Below are 18968 nucleotides of genomic sequence, written 5' to 3'. Positions count from 1 at the left end.
CAGATTGCTAACAAACCAGCCTCGCCACTGTCAAATTACACCGATCCTTCGCTCACTGCACTGGCTACCAGTAGAATGGAGAATACTCTTCAAGATTGGACTGCTGACATTCAAATCCCTGCACAATCTGGGCCCTGGATACATGAAGGACTTGCTGAAGCTGCACCACACCTCTCACAACCTCAGATCAGCAAGTTCTATAAACTTGGTCACTCCCAGAGTGCACCTCAAAAAATCTGGAGACAGAGCCTTCTGTCATGCTGCCCCTACTCTTTGGAACTCCCTACCACATCCAGTAAAGACAGCACCATCCCTGGAGCTATTCAAATCCAGACTGAAAAGCCACCTGTTTAGCCTGGCATTTCCAGATTTATAAAATTCTTCCTCTGTACCACGATGGTCGGAGCCATGCTTATGCGCTTTGAGTCCCACGGGAGAAAAGCGCTTTACAAATGTTATTTGTTGTTGTTGTTGTTATGATGCGGGCCGATGCAGCTTCATCAGGCAGCGGAAGTGTGGGGGCGGGGCAGGCAGAAACAGGAAGAAAAGAGTGCGCCTGGCCTGCCGCCGCCCGACTGGAAGCCCGCGTATGTGTCACTATGTCCCCTTCATATGTGTTGCCGCGTCCCCCACTCTGTTTGCCATTACCTCCCCGCTTGTTAGATTTTATCCTCCGCTCCATCTATTACAGCAGGGCTACAAGAAAATGGCTGCAGATGTCCGCAAATGCGGATGCTGGCGGCCATTTTCTTGTAGCCATGCTGTAATAGACGGAGCGAGAACGTGATCTGACAAGCGGGGAGAAAAATAGACCGGAAAATGCTACGCTTCTTTCTATGCTAAATAATCCCAGTTGGTCCATCTTTTCTTGGTAAGTGAGATCTTCCATCTCTCTGATTAATTTAGTTGCCTCTCTTTGTACCCGTTCCAGAAGGTCAATGTCCTTTCTATAATATGGTGCCCAAAACTGTCTTCCATACTCCAGATGTGGCCTCTCAAGTGATTTATACAGAGGGAGTAGTATACTACCATCTCAAGATATTATTTCCCTTTTTATGCATCCCAAAACTTCCTCACTGATATCACCCTGGCTCTATTTCTACCCCTCTTTCGCCTCTGCATCACCCTAAGCTCATACATTACAAGCTCAAAAGGCTCCATGTTCTGCCTTTTGTTCTGCCTTTTATTAGGGCCTATCAATGTTTGTATGTTACATTTGAAAATGTTAATAAAAATATTTTAAACTAAAAGGCTCCATGTTTTCTTCTACACTCTACTGTCAGGAATACTGCTCGGGGTTTCTGCCCTGCGGGCCTCTTACCCCCGGGGGCCACGGGGCCCCAGTGATGAAGAGGAGGAGGCACAGCGCAGGAAGGAGGGGCAGTGGGCAAAGAGCGGCGGGGAGAGGGTGCAGCCTCTCCCCCCCCTCACCTGGGGCCCCCCTTCCGTGCTCCCCCCTCCAGAATGTAGCAGCCAGCCAGTGGCAGCAGTGGGGAACGCCTTACAGAGAGTCAGATAGTTCTGCGTGCCGCTGGTCTGATCTTCTGCACTGTCCAATCACGCTCTCACTGTACTTCTTGTGAGCGCGTGATTGGACAGTGCAGTGCAGAAGACCAAACCAGCAGCAGCACGCAGAGCTCTCTGACTCTCTGTAAGTGACTCCCGCTCGCTGCCGCTGGCTGGCTGCAATTCTGGAGGGGGGAACATGGAAGGGGGGGCCCCAGGAAGCCCTCCCCACTGCCCCACTTCCAGACTGAGGGCACCATAGACCTGGCTGGCTACCAATAGTGGGTACACTTATAGACCTGGCTACCTATACTGGGGGCACCTATAGACCTGGCTACCTATACAAATGGTCCATCTGGAACCGCCTGATCCCCCCCCCTCACCTCGAGGAATACATCACAAGTCAAGCTCCTCCACTAGTAGTGAGCGAAGCTGATGTCCTGCTACTCTTGTCAAGGTTAAACACCAGGAAAGCGCCTGGACCGGACGGCGTGTCTCCAACCTGCTTGAAAACCTGCTCCAGGCAACTCACTCCCGTCCTCTCTGCCATCTTCGCCAAATCACTAAGTGAAGGAAGAGTCCCCAGATGCTTCAAGAGGTCGACCATCATTCCTGTCCCTAAGAAGCAGGGAGTCTCTGACATGAACAACTTCAGGCCGGTAGTCCTTACTTCCATCATAATGAAAACTCTAGAGCGAGTGGTCCTATCCAACCTCAAGATCTCAACTTTGCCCCTTCTAGACCCCCATCAGTTTGCGTATAGGGCAAACAGGTCCACTGACGACGCTATAAACATATGCCTGGAGTTCATTTATGACCACCTTGACAGACCAGACACGTATGCCAGAATACTACTCCTGGACTTTAGCTCGGCATTTAACACTATCTGTCCACGCATCCTACAAGAACAACTGGCCACACTTGGTGTGCATCCAAGCCTACGCCGCTGGATCACGGACTTCCTCTCCAACAGGACCCAAACTGTCAGGCTAGGTGACATCCACTCACAAACCATGACCACGAACACAGGTGCCCCCCAAGGCTGCGTCTTGTCTCCACTGCTATTCTCCCTCTATACAAACAATTGCAGGTCCAAGGCAGCTTCAGTCAAGGTCATCAAGTTCGCCGACGACACCACCATTGTCGGTCTTGTCACCAAGGACAACATCCAGGAGTACTGTCAGCAGGTGGAAAGAATCTCCCAATGGTGCAAGGAGAACAAGCTGGTGCTCAACACTGCAAAAACTGTTGAGCTAATCATTGACTTCAGGAAATCCACTCCCACCCCACCACCAATTCACATTGATGGTACGGAGGTGGCTAGAGTGCCTTGCGCCAGTTTCCTGGGCACTACCATCTCCAGCGACCTCAGCTGGAGGCCTAACATCACTGCCATCCAAAGGAAAGCCCAGCAGAGACTTTACTTCCTTCGTCAGCTAAGGAAGTTTGGCATGGCCCCGGAGATCTTGACCAGCTTCTACTCCGCCACCATCGAATCGATCGTCTGCTCTTCCATCCTGGTCTGGTACACCGGAGCAACCGCTAGCGACAGGCTCACACTTCAGAGGGTCATCAGGGCAGCGGAGAGGGTCATTGGAGGACCCCTCCCCTCACTTGACCTCCTACACAAGAGAAGGTTGAGATCAAGGGCGCTGAAAATCGCTAACGATCCTGCTCACCCGGGCCACCGCTACTTCTGTCAGCTCCCACTAGGACGGAGACTTCGGGCCATCTCCACAAGGACGGCCAGACACAGTAACTCTTTCTTTCCCGCGGCCGTCAGCCTCCTTAATTCCCTCCACATACTCCCATCAGCACACAAAAACTGACAAAAAGTGTTGACAGGCCTTCCATGAGTACTGTAATGGGGGTAGATGCTGCTCTAGAATGTAACACAATGTCAAGTGCAATACAATGTGAATGTAATTGCTTTCCTCTGTGTATAAATGCTCTAGCATGTAACACAAATGTCAAGTGCAATATAATGTGAATGTAATGTGAATGTAATTGCTTTCCTCTGTGTATAAGTATAGTGTTAACTCTGTTCTGCTGTTCTACGCTACCCACTGTTGTCTCTCTTGAGCTATATGTACTGTGCCAAATCCAATTCCGGGCATGACCCAGTCATGCTTGGCGAAATAAATGATTCCTGATTCCTGATTCCTATACTAAGGGCACCTATAGAACTGGCTTCCTATACTGGGGACACCTATAACTTGCTATCTATACTGGGGTCACCTATAGCTTGCTACCTATACTGGGAGTGCCTATAGCTAACTACCTATACTGGGGACATCTATAACTTGCTATCTATACTGGGGTCGCCTATAGCTTGCTACCTATACTGGGAGTGCCTATAGCTAACTACCTATACTGGGGACATCTATAACTTGCTATCTATACTGGGGTCACCTATAGCTTGCTACCTATACTGGGAGTGCCTATAGCTAACTACCTATAATGGGGACACCTATAACTTGCTACCTATACTGGGGACACTTATAGCTGGCTACCTATGCTGGGAACAACTATACTCAGGCTCTAGGCCCTTCATATGACACTTGGCTCGGGCCCTGGCCCTGCATACTTTAAGGCCACCCAGCAGAGCACCCAGCCCTCCCCAGCCAGCACTGGCTACCTAATACTGATATATATATGGGCATATGACCACTTCTGTTTTTTGGGGAATGTGGCTTCTTAATTTATGTATACAGGGCCCATTTGGCTACTAAATTATGTTATTTTGATGCACCTGGCTATTTATTTTGTTCATTGTAGGGCACCTGACTACTTAATTATTTGATCTGGAGATGTTTGACTACTTAATATTTTTATTTTGCGGCATTTGACTACTTGATGAATTATCATGAGGCATGTAACTACTTGATTATTTTAGCTAAAATGTATCTGGTCGTACCCACTCTCCGTGAATAACACCGCTACTTATTTTGTGTATTTTTTTGTTATTTTGTGTACTTTTAAGTCTGCCCATGACTCATCATGACCACGCCCATGTTCCAGTGTGTGGTGACACCCATTTATTTTTGCAGCGGCGCGCTGCGCATGTGGACATCTCCCTGTTCTTGGACTGTCCTCAGAAGTGCTCACAATCTATTCCCTACCATAGTCTAATGTCCTACCAAATGATGTACATATAGTGCAAAATTTGGGGGGGGGGCAGGCTGAAGCTCTCCTGGTGGGCCCTTAGTGTCCCAGTCCGACCCTGGACAGGCTCCTTCCTTAGATATTTTGCTCTGTAAATAATATGCACTTTTCCATCCTGCTACTGATTGATTAGCGCACTTACACCAAACATTTGCTAACACATTTCGATAACCATTTCAGTAACTTAAAGGTACCAGATATGAAAAATGAAAAAGCTTTTATACATACCTGGGGCTTCCTCCCGCCCCATCCGCCTGGATCACTCCCACACCGCCGTCCTCCGCTGCCCGCAGCTACGGGAACCGGCTCCCGTCACTGACGTCATCGGAGCCGCGCTATGCAGGAGAAGTGTTACCTCCACGTATCTCTCCAGCGGCTGCTGCAGAGATACGCAAACAGCGCACTTCTCTTACGCTAGACTGGCTCCGACTGACGGAAGTGCGGGGACCCGGTTCCCAAAGCTGCGGACAACGGAGGACGGCGGTGTGGGAGCGATCCAGGCGGATGGGGCTGCAGGAAGCCCCAGGTTTGTATAAAATCTTTTTCATTCTTATACTGGTTCACTTTAAAACCACTTATGTACTAGCAGTCTCTGGCGCCTCAAAGGTCACCCAGGGTGAAAATAAACTAATGGGATAAACATTGTATTTATCCTCCTTCTCCTAAAAATGACCTTTTAAGATATTCCACAGTTTTATTTTATATTTAAATCTGCTTTTTAAGTTTTTACTGTTTTATTGTTTGTGCTCAATGATACATTCATTGAGGTATGCCAGAGCTAAAAAGCTATGAACTATTGACCCTGTTTATCTCTTTCCTGCTCCCAGAAGCCATTTTCTGCTAGGAAAGTATTTTATAAATGTAATTTCTTATCAGTGAAGGTCACACTGTCGTCTGACCCAGTCGTGACTCAGACAGAACTGTCACTTACATACCAGATGTTTAACTCTTTCAGACAGAGAAAAAAAAAAAAAAGGAACACAGCATAGTTATTAGTGTGATAGGCACTGTACAAACACATGTCTATCTCATCATGTCACCTCGGGTATCCTTTAAGGATCAGAGACTGCTGGTATATTGGGCTTACTGATAAAACACTGCACAGACCCGCCTCTCTTGCTGCTCACCCATCGCCGCAGGTCCCCTCTCTCTGCCGTTGCTATGACAGCACTGTGAGCCTGTCAGGAGCCTATTTTATTGGCTCCCGACCCTGTGATCAATGTGAGCCAATGGGATTGGCTCACAGTGATCACGGGGTCAGGAGCCAATGAAATCGGCTCCTGACCGGCTCACAGAGCTCTTCAGTCAGAGCCAATGGCAGAGCCCCTCGTTTGCGGTGAGGGATAGATTGGCGGGAGTGGTAATTGAAATCAACACCTTGGCAAGAATAAGCAGCCACAAACAGGGTGTAGATTTCAATTACTGCAGTCCAGAAGTGGTTAAAGGACAACTGTAGTGAGAAGAATATGGAGGCTGCCATATTGATTTCCTTTTAAACAATGCCAGTTGCCCGGCAGCCCTGCTGATCTATTTGGCTGCAGTAGTGTCTGAATCACACCAGGAACAAGCATGCAGCTAATCTTGTCAGGTCTGACAATAATGTCAGAAACACCTGATCTGCTGCATGCTTGTTCGGGGTCTATCGCTAAAAGTAATAGAGGCAGAGGATCAGCAGGACTGCCAGGCAACTGGTATTTCTTAAAACAAAATAAATATGGCAGCCACTATATACCTCTCACTTCAGTTGCCCTTTAATGAATGATGATTTGATATTCATGTATTCGGTCATTTATTGAACGCTCCAAAAACATCGCTCCCAACTGTCCCTCTTTTGGAGGGACAGTCTTTCTTTGGGAACCCTGTCCCTCTGTCCCTCTTTTTTTCCTAATTTTTCCTTCTTTCAGGACTCATGGACAGATCTATGTAAATATATGTATTTTTCTACTGAAAAATGTTTTTAATTGATGCTAAACTTTATTTTCATCCTTTATATTGATATATTTCTTATTTTCACATGTTAATAGGAAGGAAAATAAACCAGGGTGTACCAGCAGAGCCGGGACAAGGTCCTCCAGCACTCAAGACTGAGACACCAAAGTGCGCCCCTCCATCCCTCCCACCCCAGCCGTCACACCCTGATTGCTATTACACTAAGAGGCCCCTCCCCATCCCTCCCACCCCAGCCGTCACACACTGATTACTATTACACTAAGAGGCCTCTCCTCCATCCCTCCCACCCCAGCCGTCACACACTGATTGCAGAGGCCCCTCCATCCCTCCCACCCCAGTCGTCACACCCTGATTGCTATTACACTAAGAGGCCCCTCCCCCATCCCTCCCACCCCAGCCGTCACACACTGATTACTATTACACTAAGAGGCCCCTCCCCCATCCCTCCCACCCCAGCCGTCACACACTGATTTTTCCAACACCTTAATCTCTAGTTCTCTGGCTTGCAGTCACTGCCATGTATCCCCTTTTCTTATTTCTCTTTGCTTCAAACACAATAGGGGAATGATAGCTGAGTGAGTTGTGCACCCCCTCCTACACTGCGCCCCGAGGCTGGAGCCTCTCTTGCCTCTGCCTCGGCATGGCCCTGCGTACCAGTGTGGTTTGAATTATAAAACAACATACTTTTCTTATGAAACATTTATGGTATGAGTGAGTAGTGGTGATTAAGCAGCAGGGACAGCCATACTATCCCAAGAAAAATAAAACATATATAGTAGATAACTACTTGTTCTACTAACATAACAGATGTACTGTACTGTCCACGTTTTGATCCCAGTTCATTTTATATAGTAAATAAAGAGAATTCTGTTCCTGGTATTTGCCATCTTGGTTACCTCTGACTGGAGCCAATCCTGATGTAATTTGATGTGGAGCAAATCCTGATGTAATTTCCTCCCTTACTCTTTTTTCCCCCGCCTAGAATCTGCTCTGTCATAGCTAGCTTGCTTTGTAAACACGTCAGTGCAGCAAGACCTGATTTCTGCCTTATGTCACACTGAACTGCCCTCAGCCAATTAGTGAGGAGCAGGAATTTAGGAGGGGTTATATGACAAGCTTCCTTCTCGTCGGCAATGTACCAAATAGAGCCAGTCAGACAGATGAGAGTTATTACAGCAAACATTTCTGAATAGATTGGAGCGCTTGCAAATGCAATGCAGGGTAAGGCTGCAGGCTGCATAATAAACAGTGCAGCAGTGGGTGAATGGAATTTGATTTTGTGGCTGACAATCCTTCTTTAGGGGTGTGGCAAGGGCATGGCTTAAAGTGAATGTTTACCTGTTTTAAAAACAAAAAGTCAGATACTCACCTAAGGAGAGGGAAGGCTCGGTCCTAATGGGCCTTCCCTCTCCTCTCCCGGTGCCCGGTCCCGCGCAGGATCCCCCGTGGCAGTATTCAACCAGTTCGGTCAAATACTGCCACTTCCGCATGCCGAAGGGAGCTTTCGGAAGGCTTCGGGAGCACTCGGGCTCCCGAAGACGGGCCGCTCCTTACTACGCATGCGCGAGCGCCCTCTATGACACACTCGCACGTGCGTAGTATGGAGTGGCCCGTCTTCGGAAGCCCGAGTGCTCCCGAAGACCTCCGAAGTCCCTGCGGCGGCGGACGCGAACGGGGGAGCCAGCGCAGCACCGAGGGCACCGGGAAAGGAGAGGGAAGGATCATTAGGACCGAGCCTTCCCTCTCCTTAGGTGAGTATCTAACTTTTTGTTTTTAAAACCGGTACCCATTGGCTTTAAGTGTCCCTCTTTTTTATTTTAAAAAGTAGGGAGGCATGAAAACATGTTCGGTATTGTATGATGAATTGAAGGCTTTTTTGAAATTACAGACAAGGCACCAGGAAATAAAGTATGAAACAAGCAACAAAACTGAATTTCAATAGCAACAGTGGCATAGCAATAAGGGTTGCAGAGGTGGCGACTGCATCGGGGCCCTTGGGCAAGAGAGGGGCCTCATGGGGCCCTTCCTCAACCATTGTATTAGCTGTTTATTGGTCCTGTGCTAGTAATAATAACTTCTATAGATGCTTTGAATAGTAGTAATCCTTAGCAAACTGTTCCCCATCCCTTTCTTGCACCTCTGACACTGTGGATGGCCTCGGTAGGTGTGATTGTGGCGTATCAAGTGTTACATATAGAGTGCTTGGGGGGGCATGCAAAACTCGCACCGGGGCTCCATAGCTACGCCACTGAATAGCAATTATTAATACCGTAGGAATCTGGCAGATGCAGTTTAGTGATTGGTTGCGAGTTCACTGTAGTTCAGATGCAAAGATAAGGGATCTCATCACATACATTAACGTAATAACCCTTACTCATAGCCGCCTCCTCCCTTCTTCATCAGTAGCCTGTATAACAAGCTCCTTGTTTTCTTGCAGGGATCTAATAGCAGCTCTTTCCTCAGCCAAGATATTAGATATAGATCTATGTCTGCTAATTATACGTCTGAAAAAGGTGCACAGAAATGTGTGCACCCAGTAATGCAGATAGTAAAATATCTGTATTAAATAGCAATCATTTACCATGGCTAAACCTAAGCCTACTCTCACACAGAACCCTCCAGCCTCCACCCCCCCCCCGATGCCTAACCCCTCCCCCGATGCCTAACTCCTCCCCCCACACACTACCTTCCTGACGCCAACCCCCCCCCCCTCTAGTATAAGTTGCAAGAGGTAGCCCACCAGTATAAGTACTCAGAGTTAATACCCCAGTATAGGTAGCCAGAGGTTGCCCTCCCAGTATAGGTAGTTAGAGGTGTCTCCCCAGTATAAACAGACCCCTTTAGCATAGGGAGTGAGAGTGGCCCCCCAGTATAAGTAGCCCCCCAGTAAAGGTGGTGTGGGTGGAATGCCCTCAGTATAGGTAGTAAGAGGGAGGTGTCCCCCAGTATAAGTAGCCCCCCAGTAAAGGTGGTGTGGTTGGAATGCCCTCAGTATAGGTAGTAAGAGGGAGGTGTCCCCCAGTATAAGTAGCCCCCCAGTAAAGGTGGTGTGGGTGGAATGCCCTCAGTATAGGTAGTAAGAGGGAGGTGTCCCCCAGTATAAGTAGCCCCCCAGTTAAGGTCCTGTGGGTGGAATGCCCTCAGTATAGGTAGTAGGAGGTGTACCCCATTATAAGTAGCCCACCTGTATAGATAGTGACAGGTGTCCCCCCAGTATAATTACCCCCTCCTCCCCCCTTTTCGAGTATCTGTAGTGAGCAATGTCTCCTAATGTAAAGAGTATATAGGTAGTGAGAGATGCTCCCTCAGTATAGGTGGTAAGAGGTGTCCCACCAGTAAAGGCAATGAGAGGTGTCCTGCAGTATAAATAGCCCCCCAGTATAAGTAGTGAGAGGCATTGCTAAGTATTGCGGCGCAGCACGAGGGAGGAGGGGACATGCATGGCACCCATGGCACAAGACATGCCTGCACCGCTCTAGATACGTCACTGCTGCCTCGTCTACTCACATAAATAATAAACTACGAATAAGAATATAAAATGATGATGATAACATGTAATATGTTGGCCCTTTATAAATACAATACACAAAGCTCCTAACTGTCCCTTTGTTTCAGAGCGGCAGTCCCTCTTTGCTACGCCAATCCCTCCCTCTTCCTCATTTGTCCCTCTTTCAGTACTGATCTGTGTAAATCATAGCTCCTAACTGTCCCTCTTTTGGTGGGGCAGTCACTCTTTGGGAGCCCTGCCCCTCTTTCCTCCTCATTTTTCCCTATTTCAAGACTTTACCCCTCTTCCTAAGTAAATATATGTATTTATCTACTGAAAAATGTGTTTAATTGCCTCTGAACTTTATTCCTATCTTTTAAATCGATATCTTTCTTATTTTCAACTGTTGATATGAAGGAAAATGAACCAGGATAGAAAGGACCAGTGGGGTTTGAATTATAAAACAACGTATTTTTCCTATGAAATCTTTATGGTATGCGTGACTAGAGGTGTGATGGGGGTGTGATCAGGGGTGTGGCTTAAGTGACCCTCTTTCTCATCTCAAAAAGTTGAGAAGTATGTGTAAATGTGTATTTTTCTCCTGACCAAAAAGTTTTATATTGACTCTAAACTTTATTCTCATCCTTTAAATGAATACACGTCTTACTTCCAAATGTTATTTTGAAATAAAACTCAGTCATGATGATAGAAAGGACTATTTTTAGAATGATAAAACAACATATCTTGTTTTTGGAATGCTTTGTGATAGGGGGTGTGGCAGGGGCGTGTCTTAAAGTGTGCCTCTTCAAAGATGGGAGGTAGGCAGTAGAATAATACTAGTAACATCTGTGGAAGCCAAGCCATTCCATTCATTCATTCATCCATCCATCCATCCATCTCCAGCAGCATCAGCATCCGCAGCCAGCAGGGAGTGCCTGGAGTCTCCAGCAGGGGTCAGCAGTGCAGCGCGCGGCTGCGCGTCCCTCTCTCCCGTCACGTGATGCCTCAGCGGAGGGGCAGCTGCACGTGACCGGTGCTGCTGGTGGCGGCCGGTGACGGTCATGTGATGCCGCGGCTGGCCGGTACCGGGAGAGGCGGGGCCGCAGCACGATGATGACGGCGAGGAACGGCGAGTGTGAGTGGGGGGAGGAGGAGGAGGGGGAGGACGGGGAGCGGCGCCACCGCCCGGCGATGTCTCTGGAGCTGCCGCTCTTCTCGCCGCTGTCCCCGGAGGAGGAGGAGGAAGAAGAGGAGGAAGCGATCCCGCTGCCCGGCCGGCGGAGGACGCGCTCCAGCACCTCCCGGCACCGCTATGAGGTGGTGGCCGAGCTGGGCCCGGAGGAGGTCCGCTGGTTCTACAAGGAGGACAAGAAGAACTGGAAGCCCTTCATAGGCTACGACTCGCTCCGCATAGAGCTGGCCTACCGCCGCCTGCTGGAGCTCAGCCGGGAGCCCGAGGGGGACGGGGCAGCGGAGGGGGCGGCCCCGGCGGAGCTGGACCTGGTGATCATCGGAGACGCGGCCAAGATCGAGCCCGTGTGCGTCCGGAGCGGCCTCTACGAGGTGGACGTGGCCGAGGGCGAGTGCTACCCCGTCTACTGGAACCGTAAGTCGTGGACGATGCTTGTCACCCCCGGCACCTGTTACCCCCCCCCCCCCCCCCCCCCCCCCCCCGATGCCCGTCACTCCCCCCGACACCTGTTACCTGTCACTTCCATACCTGTTACGTTTCACCCGACAGCTGTTACCCCCGATGCCCGGCACCCCCGTGACACCCATTACTCCCAACATCTGTCACTTCCAACGTCACTCCCCCCGACACCTGTTACCTGTCACTTCCATACCTGTTACCTTTCACCCTGACACCTGTTACCCACCAATGCCTGTCACCCAGACACTTACAAAACCTGTTCTCTGACACCTGTTGCCGAATACCTGTCACTCCAACATCTGTCCCTCGTGATACCTGTCCCCTTGACGCCTGTCACCTCTAACACCTATAACCCATCACCTGTCTCCGGATACCTGTCACTCCAAAACCTGTCACCTTCAACGCCAGTCTCCTGCAATACTTGTCCCCTGACTCCTGTCCTCCCCGACGCCTGTCTCCTTTAACACCTATAAACCCATCACCTATCTCCGGATACCTGTCACTCCAACACCTGTCACTTTCAACGCCAGTCCCTTGCTACACCTGTCCTCCCCAACACCTGTCACCCTGACACCTCCAAAACTCCCCCCCCCCCCATACACACACACACACACTTTCCTCCCTCTGAACCCATCACCTCGGCTCCAACGGCAGCCCCAACTCCCCCCACCAACACTTGTCAACCCGACGCCTGTCCCCCCTGGCACCCGTTACTCCAACACCCTACACCCGTCACTTTTCCTCCTCAACACACTTCACCCCACCTTTCCCTACTAACACCTGTCACCCTAACTACACCGTGGCATGAATGACACCTGTCACCCCCAACCTGTTACATAGCATCTTTACCCTGGTCTCTTATGTTGCTGACACCTGTCCCCCCCAAACCCGTGTCAACCCATCTCTACCTTGTTCCCATGTGTATTTAATGACACCTGTCACCCTCAACCATGCCACCCTAACTTTACTCTGGTCCCATGTCTATTGAATGACACCTGTCACCTTTAACCTGTGTCACCCTAACTTTGTCCCAGTTTGAGTGACACCTGTCCCTCCCTGCCCCTGTCACCCTAACTTTACATGTGTTAAGAATGACACCTGTCACACCCAACAATCAGGGCCTATGTCATCCCAGGTTTACCCCGACCCCTGCAACCACATGCAATGACACCTGTCACACCCAACTCTTGTCAACCCGAACTTTACCCCCTGGGCCCTGGAGCCATGTGCAATGAATGACACTTGTTTGGTAACCTTCACTTTGTCCTGTCTTATGGAAGTGGTGGTTGACACCTTTTTGTCATTTCCCCTTTGTCCCATCTGCTGGAATCATAACTGACGTTACCACCCCCAAACCACTCCCTTAAAGTGCACCTGAGATGAAAGTCATCTCTGGTTTTACACTCGCCTGGGCATTCCTCCAGCCCCCTTGCTATCTCCCTGGGCCGGTCCTGTCTCCCGCTTGACAGCCTGGTACTCTATCCAAATCGTTGTGCATGCACAGCCCGGCCAGGCGTGCATCCGTCGCGCTCCTGCACCCGGGAGCATTCTGCGCCAGCACAGTAACTACTGCACAGACGCAGAGCGCTCTCAGCCAGGGGAGCGCAATGGAGGCGCACGCACGGCTATTTGCGACTCGGACAGAGTACCAAGTCGTCCAGCAGGGGACAGGAGTGAGACGGCGAGGGACCGAGCGGCCTCAAGGGGGCTGGAGGAAGCCCCAAGTGAGTATAAAGCCAGAGACTGCTTTCGTCTCCGGTTCACTTTAAAGAGAAACGGTGACCAAGAATTGAACTTCATCCCAATCAGTAGCTGATACCCCCTTTCCCATGAGAATTTTTTTTCTTTTCTCAAACGGATCATCAGGGGGCTCTGTATGGCTGATATTGTGGTGAAACCCCTCCCACAGGAAACTGTGAGGACCATGGTCCTGGCAGTTTCCTCTGTGAACCTCGTTGCATTGTGGGAAATAGCTGTTTCCAACTGCCCCAAAAAAAGCAAGCAGCATCTCCTTCCACTGACATCACCTGCCAGCAGTAAAAATGTCACCATGTGGTAAATGTCAGAATGTAAATCAGGGACAGGAAAGATTTTACAATGGGCAAGCACTGACTAAATCATTTATACATAATTATTGTAAAAATTAAGTCGCCCCTCCTTTTTTTTTTATCACATTATTTTCACTGGAGTTCCTCTTTAATTTTGAACACCATCCCAATTGCCTGGAAATATGACAGCTAAAAAAATCCGTATTGACTTTTATTAATCACGATTTGCACCCGGCCCTGTGCGAGCTGCAATCCGTCATTTTTCCACGTCGCACCTGAAATTTTGCAGTCCAGGGAAATGACTCCATTAACATGCATCAGTTTCGGTTTCGATGTTGTATTTAGTGGAAACACGCCCTAAGATGTTTACTTCCACTGCAGAGAAGCCGTACAGGCTCGCTTATCTCTGGCTAATCTACAAATGCAATCATTGCTGGCTGAAGCTCTCTGCCTGGGATTCTGCTCCCTCCCTCTGCTGAATGAACACATCGCCATGGCAACACATAAGTCACTTCAGCAGAAAAGGAGGAGGAGCAGAGCAAAGACACAGGCAGAGAGAGATTATTGCCAGCAATGGATTGGTATTTGCCAATGAACTAGAGATAAGCAAGCCTGTACTGCTCTCTGCAGTGAAAGAAAAAAAAAGTTTTTACACACGAGAAATGCTTTCAAATGTTCTTTTATGTAACTAAGAGTAGCTACTGAAGTGTTAGCTTTGGGAGTATAATTGTACTTGAACCAAAAGTGATGTACTGATGTGACAACTGTGGAGCTCAACAACTTTCCTTTTATTGGAGATGAGCTGAGAGTCTTCATTCTGAAGGTTCTGGTTCAGCCCACATAATTTCCGCTTACTGTAGAGCAAAAAAAAAAATAAAAACCCCATCCTTAGTGCATTATTGATCATGTCACGCCCACACTCGTCATCTGTTACTCCCATTCCCAGTGCCTCGCTTCACTCCCATATTGGCTTTGCTTTCCTTGCGTTGAAAGACATCCATGGCTATAATTTCTAGGTAATGCCCAGTGATGTTGATCCAGGGATTTTATCTGATTGCCATCTGGCTTCAGGAAGGAACTTTTTCCCTTTTGGGGCTAAATGGACCATGCCTTGTAAGGGTTTTTTCGCCTTCCTCTGTATCAACAGGGATATGTGAGGGAGTAGGCTGGTGTTTGGTTTTGTACTTTGTTTTCTGGTTGAACTCGATGGACGTACTGTATATCTTTTTTTTTTTTTTTAACTAAAGTAACTATGCATCCCATGTCCTTCATATCACCCCAGTGCCCCGTCTAGTGGACTTGTAAGGGATGACTGAGAACTGTTACTTCCAGTCAATGTCCTCCATGGCACACCAACTTCACCATGTATGATCTGCCACCGCCATGTCAGGTCCTTCTTGTAACCTCTGCAATATCTTGAGTACTAGAGCCATAAAGTCTTCACACCTAGATTATTCTCAGCAGAGGGAGTCAGTTGGCGCCATCTGTTTCAGGAATCCATTTGTACAGTGGCTCTGATCCTTCTTGATGCTTCAGCCAACGATCTACCTGGAGAATTGTTCTCCTACTCAATTCGGCCGCTCCATGCCCCTCCATTGTGCCCTGTCTCATCGGCCTTCCCCCTCCTTAGCAACAGACAGGAACTGTCTTTACAGACTCTGCCCTGGACCATTGCCCAGGGCAGGGCTGTTAGTTGGTCCAAAAATACTCAGACTCTTCAGTTTATTCTCCTCGACTTCCTCTAATTTGCATATTACTATCTTGTTGATTAAAAGCCTTTCATCCCTGCCAAAGCTTAGGAATTTTAGATGGCATCTGCTTTTGGGAACAAAAATCTCCTGGCCAGGAAGTTGACACTCCACCCTGTCAGTCATCCCGGCGTGTCATTGCCGGCGTGAATGCCTCAGCATGTTGTCTGTATAATGCGATTCACCAGAAATCCATATCAGATGGGTTACAGTGTGTAGCACTTCCACCTTGCAGAAAAAGGCCTCTGCATTTTCTGTATCTGCTAGAAGGCAGATCTATGTATCAAAACCCAGCTGATGCACATACGGTATCAGCTGGGCTCTGATGCATAGTTCTGACCCCTTGGAACCCTCTTGGTCCCAGTGAATATTATGAATCTTAGTTTTATGTACACCAGGGATGCAAGCTAACTAAACTTAGGATGTAGCTGTTAAATGGAAATCAAAACTAGTCCTTGGTAAGAGTACTTGTAGAGGGCACAGACAGGAACAAAGAATATTGATTGGGAACCAGGCAATCTAACTGTGGGTACATGTAAGAATGATGTGCAGGTACTCTGCAGGAGAATGAGGTGATTCTTTCTCTATTACACATTCTTCATGTACACTCTGAACATGGATCAGTCCCTAGGCAATGTAACTGTGAGTACATGTAAGAGTGATGTGCAGGAGAATGAGGGGATTCCGCCTCTATTACACATTCTTAATTCACGATTTGAACATGGGTCAGGCCTAGGCAATGTAGCTGTGGGTACATGTAAGTGATGTGCAGGTACTCTGCAGGGAAATGAGGGGATTCTTCCTCTATTACACGTTCTTCATGCACAATCTGAACATGGATCAGGCTGTAGGCAATGTAACTGTGGGTACATGTAAGTGATATGCAGGTACTCTGCAGGGGAATGAGGGGATTCTTCCTCTATTACACATTCTTCATGCATGATCTGAACCAGGTTTACAGGTGACAGACAACACCTCTGCAATCAGTGTGCAGAACGTTCTCAGTGGATTCCCTGCAGCTCTGTGGGGAGTGTATATGTAGAGTAAGGCTGTAACATAACAAAATGTGGAAAAAGTGATGCGCTGTGAATACTTTCCCGACACTGAACATGTCATTAACCATCTATGCTGTAGACTGATGCCTAAGATAGCTTCTCTATGGCTTTCATGACACCCCTACTTTACCCTATCTTGTGTACCCGAAGCTTATTGTCAGTGTTTGTCTATCCAGCCCTTGTCATTCATGTCACTTATACTGTATCCTTCCTTTCACTCATGGACCACAAGTGATGACCGTCACTTGTCACCCATATCCTTCATGTATCCAGCTTCATGCTTTGGCCTTTGTACTACCCCACCTCGACCCCCATTTACTGGAACCATAAGTGATGGCCGACATCCATCACTTTATCCCATGTCTATTTTGGCACCCCACCTTCCCCCTATGTGCTGGAGGCTGCAATCAAAAGTGATTTTAGGTCTCTTTCACAGTGGGATGGTGCGTTTGATGCGACGTTAAAGTGAACCTCCGGACTAAAAATCGACTCGGCAGCACTGAAAAGGCCTGGTGTTTCTTTAACAGTTTCACAGCATCAGAACTTTGTTTATCTTATCCAAGCCTCATTTTTAGCTGCACAGAAGAAAACTGCCCGGGCTTTTTTCCCTAGATGCTGTGCAAAGCATGATGGGATTTCTGATGTTGTTGCTCTCGTTCTGCTGTTTTGATGCAATTTTTTTTATTTTTTTTTACATTTTGAATTTGACATTTGAAGCCTAGCGTGTGCAGCTGGGAGGGGTGATCAGGACACAGGACAGTTGGAACTGTGTCTCCTGCTCCTTGTCACCTCCTTTCAACCAAAAAGATGGCTGCCCCCATGACAAAGATGGCAGCCCCCATGAATCACAAACATTTGCCTGTTCTTTTAAAACAGGGTCGGTAAAAAATTATATTACCCATCTATTCTAATTAACACAACTAATGTAACTTAATGACAGTATGTCTGTTTAGGCTGAAGTTCCCCTTTAAGGTCGCATAACGTGCCCCTAATGCAATGCATTGAAAGACTATAACTTGGACATTATAGTGCATTCTTTAGCCCTGCTTTTCGTCCGCCGTTTTTGTCGCATACGGAAAACGGTGCATGCATTACATTAAAAAAAAACCTTACTGAGCATGTGCAACACACACAACGCAGCAGATTTATTGCTAAACGCACAGCATGCAGCACTGTCTGAATATTGCTACACGTTACACACAACGCAACGTGTGCACTGTGAATGTCGCACAGACTTTGTATTGCTGTGCGTTAGTCCACGTTAAAACATTTTCTAACGTGCGACTTTAACGTCGCACTGTGAAAGAGGCCTAAAAGTGGTTGTAACATGCCAAAATTGTTAGTGCCCCAGAAATATAAGCCATCCCCCCTTTTTTTTTTTTCATATAATGGGTCCCTATATGTCTCCCCGGGGTTGTTTTTTTTTTTTTTTTTTTTTTTTTTTTTTTTTTTACCTGGTCTTTGCCTAACTGCAGGAACTGTGCAGTGGCAGCAGGATTGTGGGACTTTTTTTTATAGTTTATGTGCTTCAGTAACGAGCTTTTGCAGTATGCAAATAACATGAGAAAGCATCCTATTCTGGATAAGATAAGGACACTATGATCAGAAGGTAATTGAATCCCCCCTCCATTTGAAGAGTTTATACAGTGATGTAAGCCTGTTGTCTAGGCAATGTTTGCTGATCCCTACACAATTTGGTCCCTGGATACATGAAGGACTAGCTTAAACTGTACCACTCCTCTTACAACCTCAGATCAGCAGGATCCAGAAACCTGGTCACTCCCAGAGTGCACCTCAAAACCACAGCCCCATCTTTGGAGTTATTCAAATCCAGACTGAAAAGAAACACCTGTTTAGCCTGGCATAAGCTGATGTAGAATTCTTCCTCTGTACCACAGTTTACCAATCAACCAATAACTGATCTGAGACAAGCCTATGCGCTTTGAATCCTATGGGAGCAAATCGCTTTACAAATGTTGGTGGTGGTTGTTGATGGAGGGGCAATAGGAATGGAAAATCAGTTGCTGGATAGTGTACTGGTTAAGGGCTCTGCCTTTGACATGGGAGACCAGGGTTTGAATCCTGGCTAGGTCAAGTACCTATTCAGTAAGGAGTTTAAGGCAAGACTCCCTAACACTGCAGGGTGGCCTCTTGAGCGCGTCCCTGTGGCTGCAGCTCTTGAGCGCTTTGTGTCCGACAGGAGAAAAGCGCTATACAAATGTTTGGATTGGATTATTAAAATCAACACTACGCTGGGTTCAAAAAAGAAAAGGCAGAAGTGATGTGTTTTTTAGCATTACAGAGAAACAGTAAAGTTGGAAACCAGCAGAAATATGCTATGTGCTTTTTTTTCATATC

General features: G+C 47.9%; 1 protein-coding gene across 8 annotated transcripts in view; it reads left to right on the top strand.

The window, feature by feature from the left end:
* The first annotated feature begins 10973 nt into the window (after positions 1 to 10973).
* Positions 10974 to 18968, top strand: part of DDHD1 (DDHD domain containing 1) — a 97926-nt gene continuing 89931 nt past the window's right edge. For 4 of the 8 annotated variants that reach the window (XM_068254667.1, XM_068254666.1, XM_068254668.1 and 1 more), the window contains exon 1: positions 10976 to 11714. In XM_068254667.1, the coding sequence (XP_068110768.1) occupies positions 11219 to 11714 (496 nt within the window). In that variant the 5' untranslated portion in view covers positions 10976 to 11218. Of the gene's footprint in view, positions 11715 to 18968 lie in introns of all 8 variants that reach the window. The other 4 variants (XM_068254670.1, XM_068254671.1, XM_068254669.1 and 1 more) reach the window with 3 other exon arrangements.

This window comes from Hyperolius riggenbachi, chromosome 9 (assembly GCF_040937935.1).
Source record: "Hyperolius riggenbachi isolate aHypRig1 chromosome 9, aHypRig1.pri, whole genome shotgun sequence".
Lineage (NCBI taxonomy): Eukaryota > Metazoa > Chordata > Amphibia > Anura > Hyperoliidae > Hyperolius > Hyperolius riggenbachi.
Note: the sequence above shows the minus strand (reverse complement) of the source record. Positions and strands in the feature narration are given on the sequence as shown.